The sequence below is a fragment of the Peromyscus leucopus genome, chromosome 2, assembly GCF_004664715.2.
Source record: "Peromyscus leucopus breed LL Stock chromosome 2, UCI_PerLeu_2.1, whole genome shotgun sequence".
Lineage (NCBI taxonomy): Eukaryota > Metazoa > Chordata > Mammalia > Rodentia > Cricetidae > Peromyscus > Peromyscus leucopus.
In genome coordinates this window covers 53,774,866-53,798,711 of record NC_051064.1, presented here as the reverse complement: position 1 = coordinate 53,798,711, position 23,846 = coordinate 53,774,866, and the positions used below count along the sequence as shown (strand labels likewise).

Below are 23,846 nucleotides of genomic sequence, written 5' to 3'. Positions count from 1 at the left end.
GACAAAGCTAACCGATCGGCCGTCTGGCCCTAGAGACCTGGGGTCAGATGTGTCCTCTGGGGCCCGGTTTGCAGGATGGGCGCTGGCTCTTCCGGGGTGCAAGTGGCAATGCCTTCTTTTATTTAGAAGGGGTGTGGTGGCGGTGGGGGCTCTCCGCGGCAGAGGAGGGTCGGCTCACCTGGACTCCTGCTCGTCGGGCAGCGGGGCCTTACATTCACTCTTGCTACTGCTGCCGGCCGGGCTGCTGTCCGCTATGGGACCCACATGGCTGACGCTGCCAGATGCAGGAACACACGGTTAGGAACGGGGCAACGGGGCAACGGAAGGCTCTGCCCTTCCCTCCCGAACTCCGGTGAACCCATGCAGGGGGATCTTCTGCCCACAGGAGGAGAAGGAAGGGCATGCCACAGCAAGCCCCCCGGGTGGAAAGAGGAAGAGGGGCTCAGAGGGCAGGACCGGGGAGGCGCGGACCTGACACTGCAGGACGCGGCCTCTGCAAGGCGTTTACAGAACCAGGAGTGCCGGGCGCGGTGGCACTCTGCCTCGCTGATGGCGCTCCCACTGCCCCGTGCCAGGAAGGTGCTTCGGGCTCGTTCCCTCTCCTTGACGGTCAGAAGCCTCAGCAGAGAGTTCTGGGGAAGAGGAGATAAGTTAAGGTCTCTTAAGTCTTGAAGACTACAGAGAGCCACGCCTCCACGGCCTAACCTCTGCTGCCCCCTCCTCCCGCCCCCAGAGCGTGGTTGATAGCCTGACGTTTTTCAGGGAGTCCAGTGAAAGCCGATCTTCTCCAGCAGTCTCCTCAGCCCTGGTCACTGGCCATCTCTCACTGGATGGACCCGGCACCCTTTCCCGATCCACGCTCTCGTTTGGACGGTTGCCAATGCTCCCCTAACGTGACCAGCATGCATCTGAGGCCTCTGCCAGCCGTGGACATTCGTCACCGCTGCTCCTCACCTGGGGACGCAGCTGCTGCAGCAGCAGGAGAGATTCATGGGACAAGAAGTCGGACCACTCTACGTGGCCTCGATGTTCGGGGTCCAAGGCCGCGAACTGGCGGGCGGCTTGCTCCTCCTGCTCATCACTCAGGGCCCTGCTGCTCTCCCCTCGCTTGGCTGCCTGGTGGCGGTAGCGCACGAAGTCCTCCAGCGTCAGGGAGCAATCTGTGAAGGCACCCTTGCTGGCTATGCCCGCCCTTCCTCCCCCTTCCTCAGCCTTGGCCGCCTTCACTCTCCTCTAAGGCACCCTCGGTGCCTCCACGGTCCCAGTTCTTGTCCAGTTCTGCCTCCCATAGGCAGGAGAGCTCAGGGGGGCTGTGGGGGAAGTGGGTGCCTCTGACGGCCACAACTCAGGAACAAGGACTCGTTCACCCCTACTCCCCAAACCCCCCAATCCTCTTCTCACCCTCTGTTCACCCCAGAGAGGAGGAAAGGGAGTGTTTCTGGCCCGTCCTTCTGGGCAGCCCCTGCCGGCCTTACCAGGGATGACTTTACACCGTTGGAAGGTCTCTGTGAGGCTGTACATCTCCTCCTCAGTCAGCAGCAGGTTAAGGTTGTCCTGAGAGAAGGGAAAAGCCGGGTTAGTGACCACACGGGCCAGTGACACATGGAAGCCAAGGGTCAAGAGGGATGGAAATGTCTCCACCCAGAGAGATGGCAGAATCACCGGACCCCAGCCCACTCACAGTCAAGGAGACGAAGGCCCCAGAAAGAGGAAGATTTGCTCTGGGCTGTCTGAATTTGGGGAAGAATCGTCCTTGGAATCCAGATATCCTGACCCTGGCTGAGTCCCTTTAGTAAAACACTGGCTTTCAGTGACCCCACGAGCAGATGGAGGGATGTCACGGAAGCATCTCACGCAGCTGCTGCAGGGCGTGAAGTCCACGAGTGCTCGGTGCTGTTGGTCCTGGCCCTGCCATCACGCGCCCAGCATGTATTTATTTTATAGGCACTGGCCGTGCTTAAAGCACATTTTAGTTAAAAAAACAATTAGCCCTGCTTCTAGTGGGTTGTGCAGCTTTAAATGGTTCTAGAACGGTTTTGAAATGTTCCTGAACAAAATGAATTTTTATGATGTCATAGAAGTTTTAATTACTAGGAAGCACTGAGATCTTATTCTGTTAGCATTACTATGCAGTCTTTTTTGTTTTGTTCGGTTTTGGTTTTTTGAGACAGGTTTTCTCTGTGTAGCTTTGGAGCCTGTCCTGGAACTTGCTCTGTAGACCAGGCTGACTTCGAACTCACAGAGATTGTCTGCCTCTGCCTCCTGAGTGCTGGATGGGATTAAAGGTGTGCGCCAACATTGCCCGACTTACTATGCAGTCTTTAAACTACTGAAAGTTTTTTGTAGGGTGGTTGTGGCGTAATCCTTTAATCCCAGTACTTGGGAGGCAGAAGCAGGCGGGTCTCCCTGAGTTTGAAGGCATCCTGGCCTACAGAGTGAGTTTTCAGGACAGCCAGGGCTACACAGAGAATGTTGTCTTGAAAAACCAAATAAATAAATAATAAGTAAGTAAAAATTAAAAGAATTAGAGAATGCAAGTTCATTGTAATAGTTGGCTAAGTTTCCTCCTAAAATTCTAGCCAGGAGCAGATGCAGATATCTCTTGAGTATTCATTTATAAGTTTCACAAAATCCAACGATCCTTTCAGTACATACCTATTGAGCATCTGGTGTATGCTGGGCACAATGGTATAACACTGGTATCCAGTGTGGCTGCTGTGCGTGAATGCGAAGGGGTTCAAGGGGAAATAAAAACAGGTAAGGAGCTGTGAGGCTCCTCCGATGGCCTTCACCGAGTCCCTTAGCTTAGGCCTTCATGCTAAGGACAACAGGGAGGCACAGAGGGGGCTGTCATCCATCTCTGCCTGCTGCAGGGAAATGGTACAGAGAGTGGGTAGGTGGCTGTTGCAAAGGTACAATGAGTGTGTAAACCCAGACCTGAGAACAGGGACGGGGAAGGAGGTGGGAGATGTCAGCAGTCAGTCAACAGAAGCTGGTGACTTACCGGCCGGGAGGGATGAGGGCCAGGGAAGAGCTGGGACTGGGAACTGGTGAATGATATTACTATTCACAGAGACAAGGAATGGAGAAAGAGCAGGTCAGGCAGAAAGATGAGTTAATTTGGGGCATTCTGAGCATGAACTACCGGTGAGACATCAAGATGGAGAAGCCCCGAGACAGGAAATTTAAGTCTGGACACAGATATGGGAATCACGGATGCGTAGATAGCGGGTTATAGGATGAAGTCACTCAAAGACAGCAAGTACGTGAGGAAAACAGCGGAATCCTGAGGAACACAGCACCTGGACTGGAAATAAACCGAGGGTACTGAGAAAGAATGGTCGAAGAAGGCTGGAGAGACGGGAGGACTGACTGGATACCAAGCAAGGACGGCAGCGTGCCGTAAGAGGTGAATCAACAGTGGTAATATACATGTGGCAGGATTTTATTATTTGTGAATCTCTAGTTTCCACATATTGTATAAATTCTAGAAAATAAATGTCAAGGAAAGAGAAGGGAACAAGGCAGGGTTCATCACTTCACTCAGAAAGCCTGAGTAAGAAGGCGCCAGAGAACAGATCATTGCACTTGACAATCAGGAGATTATTGATGACCTCAGTACAAGCCCAGTTCAGCAAGGTGCTGAATGCAGAGGTCAGGCTGGAGGGGTGGAGGAGTCAGGCGGCAGGGAAGCGCTCTTAAGAAGTGTGATTGTGAATGGCAGGAAAAGAAGGGAGGAATGGGAGGAAGTCTTTGTAAAAAGCTGGTAGAGGTGGTGTGGGTAATGGCAGGACCCCAGCAGTGCTGGGAAGGAAGCAGAGCATTCTGGGAGACCGCAAAGAGACACATATTGACCCAGGCCCATGCTGGCAGCACACTGGCAAGCAGGGTTGCCGTAAGTGAAAGGCTGCTGGTGGTGGCAGTGTGGTGTATGTAAGGGCCGGGGAGAGGACGTAGAGCAGGGTCTTCTGCGGTGTATTCTAGAGGGGAGGTATTCAGCAGCTGGAAATAGCTTCCAGACCTGATTTTGTGGATCAGCCATGGGTGGAGAGTCAGAAAGAGGAGGAGGAGAGTCGCCAGCTGCTCCTTACACTGCATCAGAGGGTGGTGAAGAGTCTGCAGTACAGCACAGCGGGAAGGGAAGGCCGGGATTCTGCTCCCGGATGGTGATAAATGGCTGTGAATCTAGCTTTCAATGGAAACCTTAGATCCCTTCTGCCATTAGGAGTTGGAAGGCATTTATATATAGCTGCAGAGTTACGAATCAATACAGCTTTGCTATTTAATTCACATAATGATCACTTCAGAGAGGAGGAACAAAAGCTCCTAACAGGCAGTAGGTCAGGCGGGGACATCGAGACAGTGTTTTCCTGCGACAGGATCTACCTCTGCTGGAAGCACGCTCTTCAGGATGCAGGCTGGGGTTCAGGTATAAGGAATGGCAGCTGTAGACTCTTAGAGAACCTAGCACTTCCCTATGCAGAACTTCTTTCCATCAGTTAGGCCTATTCTGTTTATGATGCTTAGCGGAGGGTGGTTTTGCCTCCGCTGGAACACACTTGGCAAAGGTGTCTGGGCCTGTGTGCTCCGAGCATATTATTTGTTAAGTGTCATACAGTGCACCTCCCAGCAAAGAACTGAAGGTCTAGCTCTAGGACCCTTGCATGCACTATTAGAAAACCCCTTAAATCACTGCTTAGAAACAGTCATTTTTAAGACTGGGCCTCTGGAAAGAATGCCAAGTCTTCCTACCGTCCCGCAGTCCAGACTCACACAGTAGTAGCAGCTCCAGCCTATTTCTGTATGGGCCATCTCCGTCACCTCCGCTGCACTGTCCCCTTGGAGGTAGCCCATGCGGCGCAGGCAACCATCGTGGAAAACCCTGGTGCAGATTCTGCATGGAAAGAGGCTCTCAGCCGTCCAGACTTCGCAGATGTCACACATCTCATCGTTGACAACCTGGCAGGAAGGAACAGGATTTGAAGGTACAGAGAGCGAGACCCTGCAGCTGCTGCATGGGGCTGGGTCTCTCTGGAGCCACAGGTTAAGGTGTAAGAGTGTTCTTCCTGGTGGATGACAGCCAGGAAGCTCTTCTAGCTGCTTAGGGCTCTGTTACTATGTTTCGGAACAGGGATACAATTAGCACTTCATAGAGAATAATCTGTGTGAGTGATTGTCCCAAGCATGATACGACATTTAACATCCCCAGCTATCTTGACACTTGATGACAACAGAAGCCCCCAAGCGTCGTATCTTACCCCAGTTCCCCCTCCTCAGTTTCCCAAATGTCCCCTATGGGGGGCAGTACCCTCTGTGGTTGAGAATCCACAGATGATAGGGTTAGCGCAAGATCTGTCATGCCGCCATCCCTTCCCACTCAAAAGTCCAAGTCTTTCACTACGACTAATTCAAGATATACCCAGTATTTCATTCATATGGAATTCCGTTTCCCTTTGTGGTCCTGGGGATAGAACACGGGGACTTGACCAGGCAAGGCAAGCACTCTCTACCGAGACACATTTAAAACTGTCTCGTGGGAAAAGGACTGTTCAGAACCCAGCTCCGTCTTCTGGTTCAGAGTCTCACCTCAGCCACACCTGGCTTTTCCTGTCCTCTCCTTTGATCCTTATAAAGGCTAAGACAGGGGAATCCTGCCTTAACAGAACACTCACAGCCTCCCGGGGATCCAAGCAGATGTCTGGAGGTTTGTCGTCATCCAGCTTCCGGGTGGGTCGGATGAAGGCAGGGGGTGTGAATCTGCTGGTCCTGTCAAACTCCTCAGGCTCAATTCCACGCCCATCTCGGAGCCGCTCCCAGGCTGCACGGTTGATGCCGCTCTCTTCCTGGACCACGGGGGCACTTGCCTCTGCTTCCTTTTCTTCCTGCACTTCCTGAACAGAGCCCTCCACAGTGCCGCGGCGGGACCCTGGCAGCTCACCCCCACGTCTAATGGAAGGCCTGTCCCGCAGCCCATCCTTGAAGGCTGACACAGCCAGGCTCACCTTCTGCACCTGCTCCACCGTCTGCCGCTTGGACATCAACACCCCCATGGCTCTGCGGACGAAATCAGTTTTAGCCATTCACAGAAAAGGCAGGTACTATTAAATAGTGTAGCAAGAAGTCAGAAGACCTTGCGTGGTTCTGCTTCCGACTGGCTGTGTGGTTTTGGTTTTCCCATCGGTGGACTGAGGGCTATCTGTTCAGCACACTTCAGAGTGCTGCCGTGAGGACAACATAAGAGAATGAACTTGGGCGGGGGATACAGCTCCACAGTAGAGAGCTTTGTGCTGCATGCTTAAGGCCCCGGGTTTGACCTCAGCAAAACATGCACGTCTGTGTGTGCGTGTGCACGCGCTCACATACACCATATACAAGAAAGAAGAAAAATTGTGCTTAATTAAGCAGAGAGTACTATACATAAGTGGTAACTGTCTTCCATGTTACTGGAGAGCTGGTCCAGCCCAGGGGCATCAGGTCTCTGCTACTTTGAAGTGGTTGGGACTCCAGATCTCAAGTTTTTCCTCTTCCTAGGAGACTTAACACATTTCAGGTTTTCTGGTCGAAAGAAAGCACCTCCAGTAAGTACTGTGCACAGTCCACCCAGGGTTATCCTGACCGAGTGCTGGCTAATTTTCAAGCCAGAGTGAATGAATTTCTATTTTTTAAGTCTCCTGAATGAGGCAGTCGGGAAATTTTGTCACCTCCATGTATGTGGTCAAGGTCACTAACATCCCCCGTCCCCTCTAGTGGGTCTCTCACTCGCAGACAATGGGCCTATTCAAGGTAGGAACCTGCTGCTCTTCTAGGACTTTATGAATGTTCCGCTCACATTTTCACCTTCGCTTTTATACTCTTCAATAAGATCCATAACTTCTCACAAGTTAAAAGGAATATTACCCCTGTCCTCTGCAGGGCCACAGTACTGTGGGGGAAGGTAAGGATAGGACCCAGCACATCGCAAAGCTGGTCTACTCCTTCCTACTCGTAGGAGTCTCACTGGAAGACGGCTGAGGAAGCAGAGCAACAGTCCAACCTCGCCCTCAGCACACTCTAATCAAGGCTGACTGCACAGTACCAAGTTCAAGGCACTCGTAGGAAATGGAGATGGAACAGCACCACACCACCCAAGCTTTTAAACACCAGATTCCAAAGAAGCAACCAGGCCTGGATAAACAGATGTCCCCTATCCATACAACGGGATAGCCTTCTCTCACAAAAAAAGTGTTGACATACACTAAACATGGATGTGCCTTGAAAGGAGATATCTATGGGAAAGCAGAGGTTCTGTGATTCCGTTTATGTGAAACGACCAGTAATTTTAGGGAAATAAAATAGATTGGTGCTTCCCTAAGTCTGCAGAGAAGTTGCGGGTGGGTGTGGCTGCCGATGGGCCTGGCTTTATTGCGGGGGGGCAACAAAAACATTCCAATGTTAGAGTGCGCTGATGATTGCTTAGTTGTGCATACGCTAAAAATAATTTAGTGCCACACTCTAAATGAGTAAATTTTATGGTACAAACTATATAGTCATGTGGCTATTTTTAAGGTTCAAAAATGTGTGAGACCACACTATCAGGTCACAGGGGACCTTAGGGAATGTGTGAGAAGCTATCTTCAGTTTATTTGGGGGAAAGGTGGCCATGGGTAAAAGGCAAGGCAGAGACAGTTAAAGACCTACTGTACTAGCCTGGGTAGAGGCTGCGCGCTTGAACTGAAGTAAGAGCAGGTATGACACTGAGTGCATTTGTTGCCATGGAAACAGAATTAGGGAATTTTAGGAACAAACTGGTAACTAACTGACTGAAGGACAAAATGGTAGATGGCAATTTAAAAAAGACCAGCCAGGGAGCTGGGAATACGTTAGAGGAATCACTGGATTCTGATGCTGAGTTAAGGGATCCCGGGACACTCGGGAACATCTGGAACTGCACAGATGTTTTCAGGGGCTTTCTACAGCTGTCAGGATCGAATCCCTCAAATCTGTGCTTTTGCTATGGCATCTGAGGCACCATACATTCGGACTTCCCTTCCCTTCTCTGTGTTCCAAGCTCTACTGGCCCTGCTGCAGCCTTTATTTGACATTACTGCCCCCACTTCCCGGCTTGCTTAAGTACGGTTTCTTTGGGAAGTCACTGCAGACTCCAGACTGGAGTGCTCCCAGAACTGGAGCACTTGCTTTCCTCATCACATGTCTAATGGGATGATCATCTGATCAACACCAGCTTCCTCTGACTATTTCACTGTGTGCCGCACCTACCTCCACCCTAGTGAGCTATCTAGACCAAAACAGATGCTAAGAAACATTTTCAAAGTCAGGCACAGTGGCTCAGGCCTCTGATCCTAGTACTCTGGGGGCTGAAGCAAGATGACTGCTGAGTTCAGGGCCAGCCTGGGCTACAGAGGAAGACGCTGTCTCAAACAAAACCAAGCCAAAGGCTGGGGAGGAGCTCCTCTGTAACGTGCCTGCTGCACACACAGGACCAGAGCTGGATTCCCAGAAACACAGAAAAAGGCAGGTGTGATGGAGTGCATGGGAAACTGGAGACGATCTGACAGCAGCAGATCTAGCCTACTCCACAAGTCCTGGTCCAAGTGAGAGGCACTGTCTCAAAAAACAAGGTGGATGGTTCCTAAGGATAACACTCAAAGTTGGCCTCTGGCCTCTACATGCTCGTGCACGCATGCACGCACGAGCGCACACACACACCTACAAATGCACACACACACACACACATATACACACATACCTCTGTACATGCACACACACATACACAAACACACACACCCCTCTATACAGGCTTACACACACATACACACATACATACACACACCTCTATACACGCGCGCACACACACACAAAACAAAACAAAACAAACATACAAAAAAAAAAAAAAACCAAAAATACCCAAGGCAAATCTTTTCAGTTAATTGTCAAGAAGTCTTGTTTTTTTTGGGGTTGGGGACGGTTTGAGACAGAGTTTCTCTGTGTAGTTTTGATGCCTGTCCTGGAACTCACTCTGTAGCCCAAGCTGGCCTTGAACTCACAGAGATCTGCCTGGCTCTGCCTCCCAAGTGCTGGGATCAAAGGTGTGTGCCACCACTGCCCAGCTGAAGTCTTACTTTTCTAAACAAAACCTTACTATGTACCATGTCTGGTGACAGCCACATAATCTTTCCAGAAATATTTATTGCTTAAATGCACCACAGTGGTACAAATTTCTACCCCGCAACTTACTGTTACCAAACAAACTCATGGTTTTGTTTTGTTTTTGAAAAGGGGTCTCACTATGTAGCCTTGGCTGTCCTGGAACTCACTTGTAGACCAGGATGGCCTCAAACTCACAGAGCTGCCTACTGAGTGTTGGGATTCAAGGTGTACGACACCAGAAACCCATATTCTTGAATTGATAAACTGAGAAGACCTGCTTCTTCCATGTTAGTTACAAAATTTAAAATAAAACTCAAAAGGATAAAAGGTCCTGACATATAAAATTAAAGAATGTTTACTGTAAATGAGTCTTACAGGATGGTAACAAAAGTTATTGAAAGATCTCGGACAATGGTTTTCAACCTGTGGGTCATGACCCCTTGGATCAAATGACCCTTTCACAGGGTAGCATATCAGATATTTACATTACAACTTATAACAGTAACAAAATTATAGTTATGAATTAGCAATGAAATAATTTTATGGTTGGGTGTCACCACAACATGAGGAACAGTATTAAAAGGTGGCAGCATTAGGAAATTAAGAACACTGATCTAGGAAGTCATGTCTCAGTGGACAATCAAAGTAGATTCCTTTTTAAAAATAATTTTATTCTTATGAGTTTTTGATCACATGTATATCTCGTATCACCTGTATGCCTGGTGTCCTCAGAAGCCAGAAGAGGGCATCGGATTCCCTAAAAATGCAGTTTCAGTTGTGAACCATTATGTAGGTGCTTAGAATTCAGCTCAGGTCCTCTGGAAGAGCAGCAAGTGTTCTTAACCACTGAGCAGTCTTTCCAGGCCCTCAAAGTAAATTCTGATTAAAAAATACTTTCCTCCTTCCTTTTCAAAATAAATACCAGGGGCTGCAGAGACATTTCAGCAGTTAAACCTTATATTGCTCCCAAAGGCTCCAGCTCCGTTCTCAGCACCCATGTGTGGCAGTTCACAAATGCCTCTAACTTCATCTCTAGGGGATGGGATTCCCTCGAGCCTCCACAGGACCCTGCACTTATAAGCAATACTGCTCTCCACATACAAATAAATAAAAATCTAAATTTTAAAACAGATGTGTTGTTCGTAACATAAAAAGAAAAAATGATAGCACAGGACAGGGAAGACTCAAGGGCGTGAAAAACATTAAGGTGCAAGTGTGTCACTGTGGAAAGATGTTCAAAATATGCAAGTGTATTGATAACGGGTACACCACAAAGTGCTGACAGGATCTGTGGTCTCTGAATGAGAATAGCCCCCATAGGCCCATATGTCTGAGGACCTGGTTCCCAGTTGGTGGGACTGTTTGGGAAGCCTTAGGAGATGTGGGCTTGATGGAGGAGGTGTGCCACTGGGGGTGGACTTTGAGGTTTCCAAAGACTTGCCATTCCCAGTTAGCTCTCTCTGCCTTCTGCTTGTGGATCAAGATGTGAGCTCTCATGTTGTTCTCCAACCACCTGCTGCCACGCCTTCACCCTGCCATCACAGAGTCTAAGCCTCTGGGATCATAAGCCCAATTAAATTCTCTCTTTCACAAGAGTTTCCTTGGTCATGATGTTGACCAAGTAAACAGCAATAGACAAGAAACTAAAGCAGGATCTAAGCTTATTTTCCAGTTTCTCTCCAACCCCATTTCCCTGAGTTGGCAGCTAACTCCAGTTTGAGATATCTAGTTTGGACTATCTGTTAAAGCCTGTGTCTGGAGCATATATTCTTTGTCATTTAGAACATTCATGTTCTTTCACAAGCCCAGATGGCCTAAGAAGGGTTGTCAGAGTTAAGGGGTGTAGAGGAGAGTGTATGTTAAAGTTAGACCACAGGGTTCTAGGTGGGGCTATGACCCCAACACCGCCCAGATGTTTCATGGGCGATAGCTATGCTCTATGTTAGGTAGGAAGGCAAGTCCCAAAGATACACCAAGCGGAGGAATGCTAAATTGACACACAACCCTTCCCTGCTATTTTTCTTTTTAAAAAAGATTTATTTCTCTTTATTTTATGTGTAGGGGTGTTGTGTCTGCATGTATGTCTGTGTACTATATGTACTGTGTACTATATATGCATTGCCCACAGAGGCCAGGAGAGGGTGTCAGATCCCCTGGAACTGGAGTTATAATCAGTTGTCAGTCACCATGTGGGTGCTGGAAGTCAAACCTGGGTCCTCTGGAAGAGCAGAGTTAAGAGTGTTCTTAACCACTGAGCTATCTCTCCTGTCCCCTTACTGCTATTTTCAATACAAGCAATTTTAAATTCCAGCTCCACTGCTTTCCTGCAATACTTTAAGTGGGATGTTTTTTAATTTAAAAAAATTGATCAGTATTTGTCTGTTTATTTACTTATTTATTTTTGCAGTGCTGGAGATGGAACACATGGCCTCAGGAAGGCAAGGTAAGTGTTCTACCACCAAGCCGTCCACACACCCAATCCTATTTTTATGTTTTTTAAGATTTCAACTTAGAATAAAAAGTACATTTTATAAGGAAATACTGGGTATGCCTGCGTGTTTATGAACCTGTAACTGAACCCAAAGTTTAGAAATGACTTTTTTTTTTTAAAAAAACTATATGTTATGGTTTCTGATAATTCTCATCTTATTTAATTAAAACTATGTGCTGGGCAGCAGTGGCACATGCCTTTAATCCCAGCACTTGGGAGGCAGAGGCAGACGGATCTCTGGGTTCAAGGACAACCTGGTCTACCGAGCAAGTTGCAGGACAGCCAGGGCTACAAAGAGAAATCCTGTCTAGAAAAAAAAAAAAAAAAAAAAACCAAACCAACAAACAAAACCTCAAAACGACTCTGATAATGATTCTCTATTGTGATTTAGAATCATCAAAAAATTGTGTCTATTAACTGTACAAAATAATGGATTCAATTATGCTTTTTCATATTCATGGAATAGAATGTACCTTGTACATATTCACTCTCTATTGCCCTTTCCCATCCCTTCTCCCATCGGTAACCTCCTCTTTATAAATAACTCCCTTCTACTTTCACATCATTTATAAAAGTCTACATTCTGCATGTGAGAGAAAGCGTGAAGTATTGGCTAACACTGTCTTATTTTTTTAACTTGATGGTCTCTAGTTCTACTTACCTTCCTGTAAATATTTCACTCTGTCTGATGGCTGAATAAAATTCCACTGTGTATAAATGTCACATTTCATTCCCCACTCATCTGTGAATGGGCATCCAATAACTTGACTACTGTGAAGAGTGCCACAATGAACATGGGTGTGGCTGGGCATGGGAGTGCACACTTTTAATCCCAGCACTCAGGAGGCAGAGAGCTTGCTGATCTCTGTGAGTTCAAGGCCAGCCTGGTGTACACAGTAGCTCCAGACCAGTCAAGTCTAATAGTGAGACTCTGCCACCAAATAAAATAACAACAGGAATGCACAGATATAACTACTTTTTTGTTTGTTTGGTTTGAGATAGAGTCTCTGTGTAGCCTAGGCTGGTATGAAACTCACTGTATGTATCTCCAAGGCTGGCCTGGATGTTGGGGTCCTCTTACTATAGCTTCCTGAGTGCTGGGGTCACAGGCACATTTCACTATGCTTGGCTTAGTTATCTCTGGTGTATTCTGATTTTAGGTTCCTTCAGGTACATGACCCAGAAGTGGACAATATGGCAGCCTTTTTTTTTTTTGGAACCTCTGTGTTGTTTCCATAGGGACTGGACTAACAACCCAGTATCCATGCCAGCATCTGTTGTTTGTTTTCATGGTGACAGCTGTTCTGACTGGGGTGAGGTGAATCTCAGTGCAGTTTAGATTTGTATTTTTCTTGTTACAAAGCATGGTGAACAGTTCTTTTATGTGTTTATTTTTCATATAAATGTCTTTTGAGACATTTCATTCAATTTCTTCATTTGATACAGGGTTTCTTTGTGTAATAACTTTGGCTATCTTGGAACTCTTTTTGTAAACCTGGCTGGCCTCGAACTCAGGAATCCGCCTGCCTCTGCCTCCTGAGTGTTGGGATGAAAGGCGTGCGCCACCACCGCCCGGCATGATTTTTCTTTTTAACTGAAGAATTCTACTTCTTTTTCTCTGAGTGTTGGGATTAAGGCCAGGGCTTTGCGCACGTACTCAGACACTCTGTCACGCTCTTCCTTTTGATTTTGGGATGACCACGTGCAAACACAAGGATATGAGGAAAACCCTGCTGCTGACAGCGGTGACTTCTGACAGTGTGTGGACGGGAGGTCCACCAGTGACAGACTGGCCAAAGGACGCCCACTCCGTGATGGGACACGGGAAAGATGTGAGAGGCTACAGTTGGCTTTGAAAAAGAGGGAAGCTAGAGAGGGCAGGAAAAGAGGTGTACCCTTGGGGCCTCCGGAGAGCTATGCACCCCTGTGGGTGGACACCTTACTGTTCGTCTAGTGAGGCTGTGGATTACAGGTTCCAAGAACTGTCAAGAGACTGGATTTGTATTTTTAAAGGGGAAATGATGATGGGAGAAATGAGAAAAGGGAGAAGAAGAAGAGGATGAAGTAAGAGAGAATGGAAGAAAACCCTACTCTATACAACAGTCTGCTTCCTTTAAAACTGTGGGCCCATGTAAAACAACATTTACTTATGCCCCCTCCTTTTTTTTTTTTTTGAGACAAGGTTTCTCTATGTAGCCCTGGCTGACCTGGGACTCCAGGCTGGCCTTAACTTAGACAATATCCACCTGACTCTGCCTCCTAAATCAGAATAAAGGTGTATACCACCATGCTCTTCCAACTTACTAAAGCATTTAAAAATCAATGGTAAGAGGGGAGAAATAATTTCAATAGGAAACTATAAAATAACTTATAGTTTGTCTATAAAAATGATAAAAATTGATTTAATTTTTTGAAACACAAAGATAAGAACAATTGTTCCCAAACAGTGAATTAGCTGCATTCTGGGGGTAGGGAAAGTCTCTGTCAAAAACTCCAGGCGATAGATGGGTGGGTTGAGACACACAGCAAGTATGATATACACTTGGATTGTACCCAATAGCAGAAGCCATCCCTTTGTTTGTTTTTTAAATCAGTGTAACAGACTGCAAACACCAGAGCGTGTCAGTTTCCACGTGGTTCCTGGGGCTATGGGGAATGCACTAGCTCTACAAATAGATGGGTGGAGCCTCTTTCTTACACGTTATGGCAGAAGATTTAGAGAACAGTAATGAGACTGTTATGTTTATTATAAGACATGGGCTGAAGCATAGTTGGAAACATACTAAAATCACTTCCCTGACTGGGAGAGAAGCAGTGTGTGCATTTGGCTTTTTGGCTTTTTGGCATGACATAATAAGGGGAACTAAACAAGCTCTGCCAGTTGGGAGCATCATTCTACATGTGAGTGACTCATTTACAGTGTATTAGCGTCTGGACCGCAGATACCCCCCAACACTGCAGCTCTGCCTCTACCCACTGCTCGATGTCAGGAAACCACTTTCTCTCTGGAAGATATCAAGATAGCTCAACTGGTCATGAAGTCACTGCAATGATTACGGGAGTTTATTTTGGGGCAAACTTTTATGAAGCCAGAGGCTTCTATACACAATGAAAATAACCAAATATAAAAAGTAAAATGACACAATACTCTTTGCCATAGTTTCTTTGAACATAGTTTCTTTTTGCTTCAGATGGTTCATTTTTCTAGACCACTTCATGTTTCTAAGGCAAAACACGGGAAGTAGAAACATTAATAGGAAGCCATTAAGATCCAACTTCAAGCCATTTTTTTTTTGTTTGTTCATTCTTTTCATCATTTTGAAATGATAAGGCTATGATTTGATTATAAACTGTGAGGACACAACAGAATTAAGCCTTAAGATTAAGGCTGAATCTCTTAAATGTTTAATGAAGAGGACTACAAAAGACACCTTGATTAAAAGCGAGTGTGCGGGAAGAGCCGAGTTGGGCACCTGTGGCGTTTGAGAAATTAACACAATCAGCTCTAATTCCCGGAGAAACAAGTGGCGCTGATTAGTGACGGGTAAAACGAACGCCTGGTGAGAAAGCCTGATCTCTCCTGTGCGAGGAGAAAGTCCTAGGAAGACTTAAAAGGAAGTGAAAGCTCCCACAAATTATCCTTAATGACTACTTCTTCGGCTGGTGGGTGGAGTCTTTTCTTTTCTTTTCTTTTCTTTTTCTTCTCCAACAGGAATGAAAAGGAGATAGGAAGATGCTGTCTCAGGTATCAGGGTTTTGTGGTATATAAGAAAATAAAACCCCTCAGGGGTAGGAGCAGGTGGTGGGAGATAACAGTGTGGGCAAGGACGGCTATCTGACTGTGTGAGCAGGAGGAAGGGAAAATGCCAGAGATCGTAATCTTTCTTTCAGCACGAGAAGGCTGTTTAGATGTATTTGTCAGGCAGAACGAATATGTGGGCAGCTCAGAATGTGTGTGCGAGACACACCCATTCTCTGCAGAGCACCTACTTAGAATGCCATGGGATTATTTATAAGGGCAAAGCAGTGGGTGTGGAGAGGTTTTTCTCCACAGCAGGAGCAGGTAAAGAAATACAGAAGGCGAAGGAAGGCAGCGAGGGAACCTCTCTTCCCAGGCACTCTCTATAAAGGTTTGTGCCCGTGGAGAGGCTGGAGGACAGCCCTCCCAACGGGCAGGAGTTTCCTCATTCAGCACGGTACTGTAAAGTACATTTACTCACTGGAGCCTGATCCTTTGTCTAGGCGTGAACACTGTGTGGAAGGCCCAAGAGCGATTAAAAGGGATTTTCTGGAGGTTATGAGGGCTTTCCTAGGCAGGAACAGGCAATGAAAACCCCTAAGTGTGAAGAAGCAGGCCCAGGGATGTCGGAAAGTTGGGTGTAGTGGCTCACACCTATAATCCCAACATTTGAGAGGCTGAGGCAGGAGGGCCATTGTGCGCTTGAGAACAGCCTGGTCTACAGAGGGGGAGAAGGAAGAGAAGGAAGGAGATGGATGATATTTGGATGAGAGAGAGATGAGAGGGGTGCTGAGCTTGAGTAAAAAGGAATGAGAACAAAGGGTAGAAAAATCTAGATGGTTTCCACTGCCTTTCACAGAACATGAATGTTACAGAGATGACTGGGCAAAATAAATGTATTTCAGACATGGTGTTAGTGTCCTTCCTCCCTTCCTTCCTTCCTTTTCCCCCTCCCCCAAGACAGGGTTTGTGTAACAGCCCTGGCTGTCCGGGAACTTCTTTTGTAGACCAGGCTGGCCTGGAACTCACAGGGATCCTCCTGCCTCTGCCTCCCGAGTGCTGGGATTAAAGGCATGCGCCACCACTGCCCGGCTCCAGTATCCTTTCTTCTCACCAATGTTGGCCAGAAGCTGAGCTTGTTTATGCAGGCCTGTAATCCCAGCTGCTCAGGATTCTGAGGCAGGGCAATCACGAGTTCAAAGCCAGCCTGGGCTGTGAAGTGAATTCAAGGCTAGCCTGGGTAACTTAGCAAAACTCAGGCTCAAACACTGAAAAGAAGGCTGGGGGGTGTGGCTCAGCGGTAGAGAACTGACCTAACACGGGCTCCTGGATTTCATTCCCAGGACTAAAAACTGAAGAAAACAAAGGCAAATCTGGCCAAACTCTGATCAGAACAAGTCTCTGGAACTCAGTCCTAGGAACTCGAGTCAGCGCAGCACACCACATCAGCGCTGCCCCCTCAGAGGAGGAACCCGAGTGGTGAGTCAGGGCTCTTCGGCGAGAACACCTACCATACAGCAACTATGCGTGATTTTCTGGCCACAGAGGGCAGTTATCTGCTACCGTCTGTCTACAAACGAGAGGGATGAAATTTTGGGATTTCGCCAGTTTCCACGGCCACAATGATAAGACAGGAGAAACGACCGTTTCTAAGTCTATGGTACCTATTCTGCGTTCCGTTGACTATAGCTTGACCCACAGCAGGGCAGCTTGCTAAGCACGTAAGAAGGAAGCTGAAAATGCATCTCCTTGGTCCTGGGTTTGAGTCTGAGAACTCGAGCGTAGCATCTTAACCGGTTGATTTGTTCCTGGAAGCACGTATCTGAGGGACTGACCAAGAACCTCGTGGAAAGCCACACAGGTAACACACACACAAGGTAGACGTTACAAAAGTATAGAAAACCAACAGAACTGGGCTCTGCAAGAATCAGCTTAGAGCCATGTTTCTCAACCTTCCCAGCACTGTGACCCTTCAATACAGTCCCTCAGGCTGTAGTGACCCCCACCATAAAACTGTTTCATTGCGACTTCATGACCGTACTTTTGTGACTGTCAGGAATCACAATGTACATATCTGACATGCAGGCTATCTGATATGTAACCCCTGTGAAAGGTCCTGCAACCTCCAAAGAGGTCTCGGCCCCCAGTGTGAGAACTGTTGACTTGAGAGTACAGCACAGACCCTGAGCTCACCACACTGTCAGCACTAACCTGAAGAACTTCCGAGAAAGTGAGCACGCAGAGTCCCTTACCCTCTGTAGGTCTCTGGGGCAACCCAAGCCCCACGCGGTCCAGCTGTCCTCCGGTCTCAATTCAGCGTCCTCGGAGCCATTTCTACCTGTCAGCCGCCTCCCAGTAACCTACAGACTGGTTTCGGTCTTCACGTCTGCAGACCCTGAAGGTCTCCCTCCCCACCTCCTTCCATCCACTTCGGCCTGTTTGGGGAGACACAGTCACCCAAACTGCAGGGAGGTGTTCAGGACTGTCTAGGGAGCAGACAGGCTGAAGACCGAGTGAACCTGTCTTCCTGGCCTCAGCTCCAGGCTACGAGGCAGGAGGGACATCCCGCTGCGGCGGCTTCATATTTACTGAGAGCTCACGAAGCTTTAATATACGCGAGAACAAAATGATGGCATGATCTTTAGCCTCTGGGGGATTGGGCTGTCTTCATTAAAAGCTACAGCTCCGACTTCCCCCAGAAGCAGAGCAACAGTTAAGGAACATCACACTGGCAGTGATTGGCTGGTGCGGCTGCACTCAGCAAGTGAATTTTCCCAGCAAGATGGAGAGGCACTCCCTGTTTTAGATCCCCAAAGCCCGATGCAGCGCCACTTACACAGTTATTATACTTTATTACCATTCACTGGCTTGCTGAGTCCATAAACGTGTGTGTGTGTGTGTGTGTGTGTGTGTGTGTGTGTGTGTGTGTGCAGCCTACTATGTGTTAGGCACAAATCAAGTGCTAATAGCTGTTGGTAGGATGAACAAATGGAATCTCAGCCTGTGAGGATGCACAGAGTATGTGCGTGTGTAGGGGGCATACGTGTAGGATTAAAAAAAAAAAAAAAGGTGTTGCTGGAGCTAAATTTTGAAGATGAGTGGGAGTTAACCCAGTGGATGAGAAAAAAAAAAAAAAAGCATTCCAGGAAGAGGTAAAAACACACGCCAAGCATGGAGCTATATGGGGACTCCATCATGACTTAGAGCTATGCAGCCAGCTTGGGTGCTGGATAGAAATAGGCAAGGAAATCAGCATTCACATAGGAATTAGCATCAGCTCAAAGAACTGGTTTGAGGTAGTATGCTTAAAATATTTGTTTAAAAGGGAATATTCATTTGAATTCAGGGAAGGGGGGAGAGGAAGGGAGGGGAGCTTGGCCAGGATGATGAGAGACCGTCCTGATAAACCCAGGGCTGAGCCGTGAGTGCACTGGGTGACCTTTATTTCCAAGCTTTCCAACATGCAACTCTTTCCCTCAACCTAAGATCTGGCAGGTAGTAATTGCAGTAATCACCGGGGCTTTATCTACAAGGAGGCATAAGCTTAAAAAACAAACACAGACACGAAAAAGAGGGCAAGCCAGTCCTCTCACGGAATCTTCCAGTGAGAGGACCACAGTAACCGGAGATGTGTTCAAAATCAGAGATCATAATATGTAAAGGGCCTTGTAACCTGTAACGTCCTATCCAAGCATATGACTAGCGGAGGAAGTGTGTGTGTGACCAGTTCGCTCAAAACACACGGCCAAAGTAACTTTGGCAGGGGGGTTGGAATGTGGCTGCTTGTAGAAACACATCTTAGTTGTCGGTGACACCTGAGAAAATGACACACTCTCCCCTGACTGCCATACATAGCCTGTAAAGCTGTATTTTCCCTAATACTTTCCCTGCACTTTATATTAATAGTGAACGAGTGAGGAAATGCAGACCGATTCTGTGCAAACTCCTCAAGGACAAGAGCTTTCCTCTTTATATGGCATCGCGCTGGCCAGTTGGCAGCACTTAGGATGTGTGCAGCCCTCTGAGGGGATTGCTGGAAGGTGGGTGGAGAGTGGAGAGATGCTATAATGGAACCAATAATCATGTCTCCAGATGGACACTGACAGTCCAAGCTTCTTGGTCCAAAGCTGGTAGAGCAATTCCAGTCAGAGCTCAGTCATTAAGGTTGAAGGATCGAGAAGATAATGATCTTCCCATCAGATATGAATAAGTAAATCTGGGGGATGAAGAAGCATTGCCAGAGAGGCGTGTGGGACTGATAGACAATGGATATTTTAGCTGAAGAGATGGGAGACTATTAGCCTAGATATGAACCACTCAGGACCAGGTGTACTGGGAGAAAACAGGAACATGGGAAATGGACCTGGGGAGGTTTATTATCCGTGTTCCAAGAAAAGGAAGCACTTAGAAAATACATGGTTAATGCTGGAAGAGAAAAGTGGTTAGAGTGTGGTCAGAGAACCTATGAAGAGCCAAGGCTGAGGAATCCACATCCATTTGTGCTTACTCAGGTGGGGAAGGGGCATTCTCCTCTACTTTCCTTTGGAAGGAAGCAGTTTTGAGAAGATTAGGCCGCCTGGTAACACCGTCACACACACTCTACCCGTGCTGTGCTGAGGCACTATTCTGACAAGATGATAATGAGATGTAATGTGTTGAGATGTAATGTTGACTCAATATTAGACCTCAGGAGATGGTAGTGAGAATCCAAGATCTGGGCAGCACTTGGATCAAGCAAGTGATTTTTCCCAAGGTTATCAGGGAGTGTGATACTCAGAGCCCTTGATGAAAAGATCAGTTTAGTAACAACAAAAATAATATAATAATAACACTCCAACAAGAACTATCTGAGAGCCTTTTGCCCCAGCACTCAGGAGACAGAGGCAGGCAGATCTCTGAGTTTGAGGCCAGCCTGGTCTACAGAACAAGTTCCAGGACTACACTGAGAAACCCTGTCTTGAAAACAAAAACAAACAAACAAACAAATAAGGAACTATCGGAATTAGGACAAACTCCACCATATTTGCAGGCTTGGTCTCAGTTTTCTCTTTCAACAATATATGTGTTTACTTTGGTCAGATGCAGTAACAAGAGGGTTTAAGCTGAGAGGGGATTAAACATATGTATAACAGAGAGGTGCCCCCCCCAATGTGAACCTGTCAGAATTCGCTTGTTTAGCTATGCATGGAGGCACCCCAACCATTACATCCTTAAAGGAGCCAAGCCGTTAAGGAAAAGAAAGCCCAGATAGCAACTGGTAAGTTAGAGTACTCGGTTTCCTCAACAGCATGGTCTCTTTTCTCACTGTCATCTCAGAAGCCCGAAGGAGCATTTTTTTTTTCTTCTTATCTTTTGTTTTTGAGACAGGGCCTAGAACTTGCTATACAGCCCAAGCTGGCCTTGAACTTGCGATTTGCCTGCCTCCACCTCCCAAGTGTCAGGATAATAGACATAGGTTACCACAGCCAGTGTTTTCTTGTTTATTTGGTTTCGGTTTTCTGAGACAGTTTTCCTTATAGCCCAGGCTGGCGTTCAACTTGTGGCAATCCCCCTGCCTCAGTCTCAAAGTAGGTATATACGTTTTCAAAGAAACCTAGGACCGAGCCTGACTATATGATGGACCTCTGCTCTGACGTGGCCACTTCTCGCTGGAGCCCAGCTCTAGGAGGCTGGTTTTATCAAAGGAGGATGCTCCCAGGTTTGGCTGTGCAGGAGGAGTACAAAGATGAGCAGGGACACCCCAGAATGGCTCTGCGGTAAATTCCATGGCTTGGTCCCCTTCACCACTCCACTTTTGGATAAGAGGCCAGAATCTATCTTTGGGCCCAAAGTTAAACCCTTAGGATTCAGCTGAAATGCAAGTGTTGAGTGGGCGAGACAGGGGGCAGACTCAGGCTCCCGCCCCCCCCAGACAACAGATTACCAATAAGCCTTTCTTGGCTCGCATCTTTCCCATGCTCCTGCTTCTCTCGCACAGAGGAACTGTTCGGCAAAGTGTCTTGAGTGGTATTTATGGATTAGGGTCCACTGGTGCACATAGAGGGCCACAAGGGAAGTGTGGATGACTCTTAGAAGTGACAGTGTCTTCCTCAAGATCCTGCAGCGGGGAAGGTGGCCCCAGGAGACTCCACTGTGGGTCCCTCTGGTCCTCCCAAGCAAGTCCTGACAATCTGGGGGTTAAGTGGACAACTGCTCCCATGGTCCGTGTTCAGTTAATCCGTCCTCATCGGTGTAAGCATCGCATTTGCTGAGCAAATGCCATTGCAAAGACCCATGCTTGACACTTCAACGGAACTTAGTAACAACCACCCACCCTTGCTTCTGCCCCTCTTTGATACTTTTCTCCGAGTTAAATTAGAAGAACAGACTTCATCATGCTAACGTTTGTGATCTAACGTTAGCAAAGTGCTAAAGCCTGCGTCACAAATGCCTAATGTTCAAATGGGGCAATTTTATGAAGCTGTTGTTAAGAATTACATAAGATGTTTAAACATCTAGCACCGTGCCTGGCACAGGGGTGCTCAAAAATCCTCTCCTCTCTCTTATTCCTCCCTCCAGAAACTTGGTCTCACTGCTTTGGGTAGTCAGACTCAAGAGCTCAGATCTCCTGTCTTTGATCTGGAGGCCTCACTGGTCCTGGTACCCCTTGGGCCCTGTGCTCTTAGAAGCAGTTTCCATCTCCTCTAAAGTCCAGCTTGAAGCCCACGGGGCTCTCTATCATACAGAAGGGAGCTTCTCATGGGGGCAGGGTGGGAACTGGGATGAACAAAGGCCACGGCCCCACAGTCCCCACTCCTTTCCACTATGTTGAGGGGGTACAAGCGAGGGCATCCTGAGCCCCATAGGAGGTCAGTGCCAAAGTCCTTGGAGCTACGATGCCACAAATGGATCCAATTTTTCCAGGCAAAGGTTCCTTCTGGGCATCTCTGGAGCACAGGCTGAGATCACCTGGGGTTCACCAACACCACCGGGAAGGTCCCTGGGGTCCCCAGATGGTCTCCCGTGGAGCCAAGTCCAGAGACTACCTTGATGCCCCTCCACTTACACAGAAGGCCTCCCTGGGGCCCTGGGGAGGATGCCCTCCACGCTGGGGCTGGACAAGGCAAAAAGTGCAGGGCGCCCTGGGCGTCTCCCTTCACGTCGCCCCACGGACTCCCTCAGGGGTAGAGGCGGCGGTCACTGGGGTGCATCCCTTTGCACAGGGTCCCCCTGGGGGCGGCTCCCACACCAGCATCCAAGTCCGGGAGGACCGTCCGGGAGCGCAGACCCGCCCCTCAGGGTGACAGGCCGGGTCCCACCGCCCCCGCCCTGGCTTACCGGGACAGTCCGCGTGCGGGACGCGGGTCCGAGGCCGGCTGACTCGTAACGCCGCGGGCCCGCGCTGCCCACGGCCGCTCCGGAGCCGACGTGCTGGGCCGAGCTCCGGGAGCGGGCGGCGCGGGCGGCGCGACGGGCTGAGGCGGCGGCGGCGGCGGCGGCGGCGGCGCGCGCGCCCGGAGCACGCCCACCCGCTGCGCGTGCACCCGCGCCCGGCGCCCTCGGCCGGCCCGTGGGCGCGCGCCGCCCCACCCTCCCGAGCCCCAGGCGCGGCGCGGCGCGGCTGGCCGCGGCGTGGCGCGCGGTGGGAGCCCGGGCGCGCGGCGGCCGAGGAGCGGGCGGTCCCGGTGCCAGGGGGCGCCCGCACGAGCAGCCGGCACTGCGGCGCGGGGACTGCGCCAGCCCGGCCGCCCGCGGCAAGGTCAGCGCGCCCCGGAGCTGGCCCGGGTCTGCGCTGCAGGGGCTGCGGCGACGCTCCCACCCGCCCCGCACCCAGGCAAAGCGGGGGGGGGGGTACGGGTGGATGCTGCCACCAGCACCTGCTCGGGCTGGGAAGAACCCAGCCGTCCGCCTCTGGCAGCGCACCACCCAGGTCTCCAGGCTCACCATGGGGTACTTACCCTCAGGTACCCACTGGGCTCGGGAGTGGCCAGAGGAACCTTCACAAAGACCTTGGCTGCTCCATCTGGCCCCGTGTGCCTTGTCGGAGGCTATTGGTCCTCCATCTCCAGCCCCGGAGCTGGACTGTCGTGTAACCCACTTTTGGTTGCAGCAACCTCAGCCCTCAGACTAGCCAAACAGCGGGCTTGTCAGACCGCCAGCGTTCCCGAGAAACTGTAAGGCGCATTGCAACAAACTCCACGCTTTGAAGAGGGCAGGAAAAAGACCAAGTCACAGAGCATCTAGCAACTAATTACAGGAAAGCAAAAGAAGATGTGTACATATCCCCAGACCCCTCTTGTCTAAATTACATTTTAAAGACACTTTCATTTTCTTGTCCATTCACTTGTGTCTATCAAACACAATTCCCGTTATCCTTTGAGCATCTAGTATCACCCCCCCCCATTTTCCAGGTGTTGTAGGGGATAATTTGTCCTTAACATAGAATTTACATAAATATAGTACTATGTGTTATCATCACCCAACTGATAA

At 48.7% G+C, this 23,846-nt stretch overlaps 1 protein-coding gene across 7 annotated transcripts in view; it reads right to left on the bottom strand.

Annotated features, from left to right (window-relative positions):
- Window positions 1–23,566, bottom strand: part of Phf24 (PHD finger protein 24) — a 28,485-nt gene extending 4,919 nt beyond the window's left edge. Inside the window, exons 1-8 of one of the 7 annotated variants that reach the window (XM_028883996.2) lie at window positions 23,315–23,566; window positions 6,003–6,054; window positions 5,673–5,891; window positions 4,774–4,959; window positions 1,476–1,554; window positions 955–1,160; window positions 472–632; window positions 179–274 (exon numbers count right to left, since the gene is read on the bottom strand). In XM_028883996.2, coding sequence (XP_028739829.1) covers window positions 179–274; window positions 472–632; window positions 955–1,160; window positions 1,476–1,554; window positions 4,774–4,959; window positions 5,673–5,891; window positions 6,003–6,050 — 995 coding nt within the window. In that variant the 5' untranslated portion in view covers window positions 6,051–6,054; window positions 23,315–23,566. Of the gene's footprint in view, window positions 1–178; window positions 275–471; window positions 633–954; window positions 1,161–1,475; window positions 1,555–4,773; window positions 4,960–5,672; window positions 6,055–17,588; window positions 22,663–22,694; window positions 22,848–23,314 lie in introns of those variants that run through there. The other 6 variants (XM_028883995.2, XM_028883997.2, XM_028883992.2 and 3 more) reach the window with 6 other exon arrangements.
- Between the last annotated feature and the right edge of the window lie 280 nt (window positions 23,567–23,846).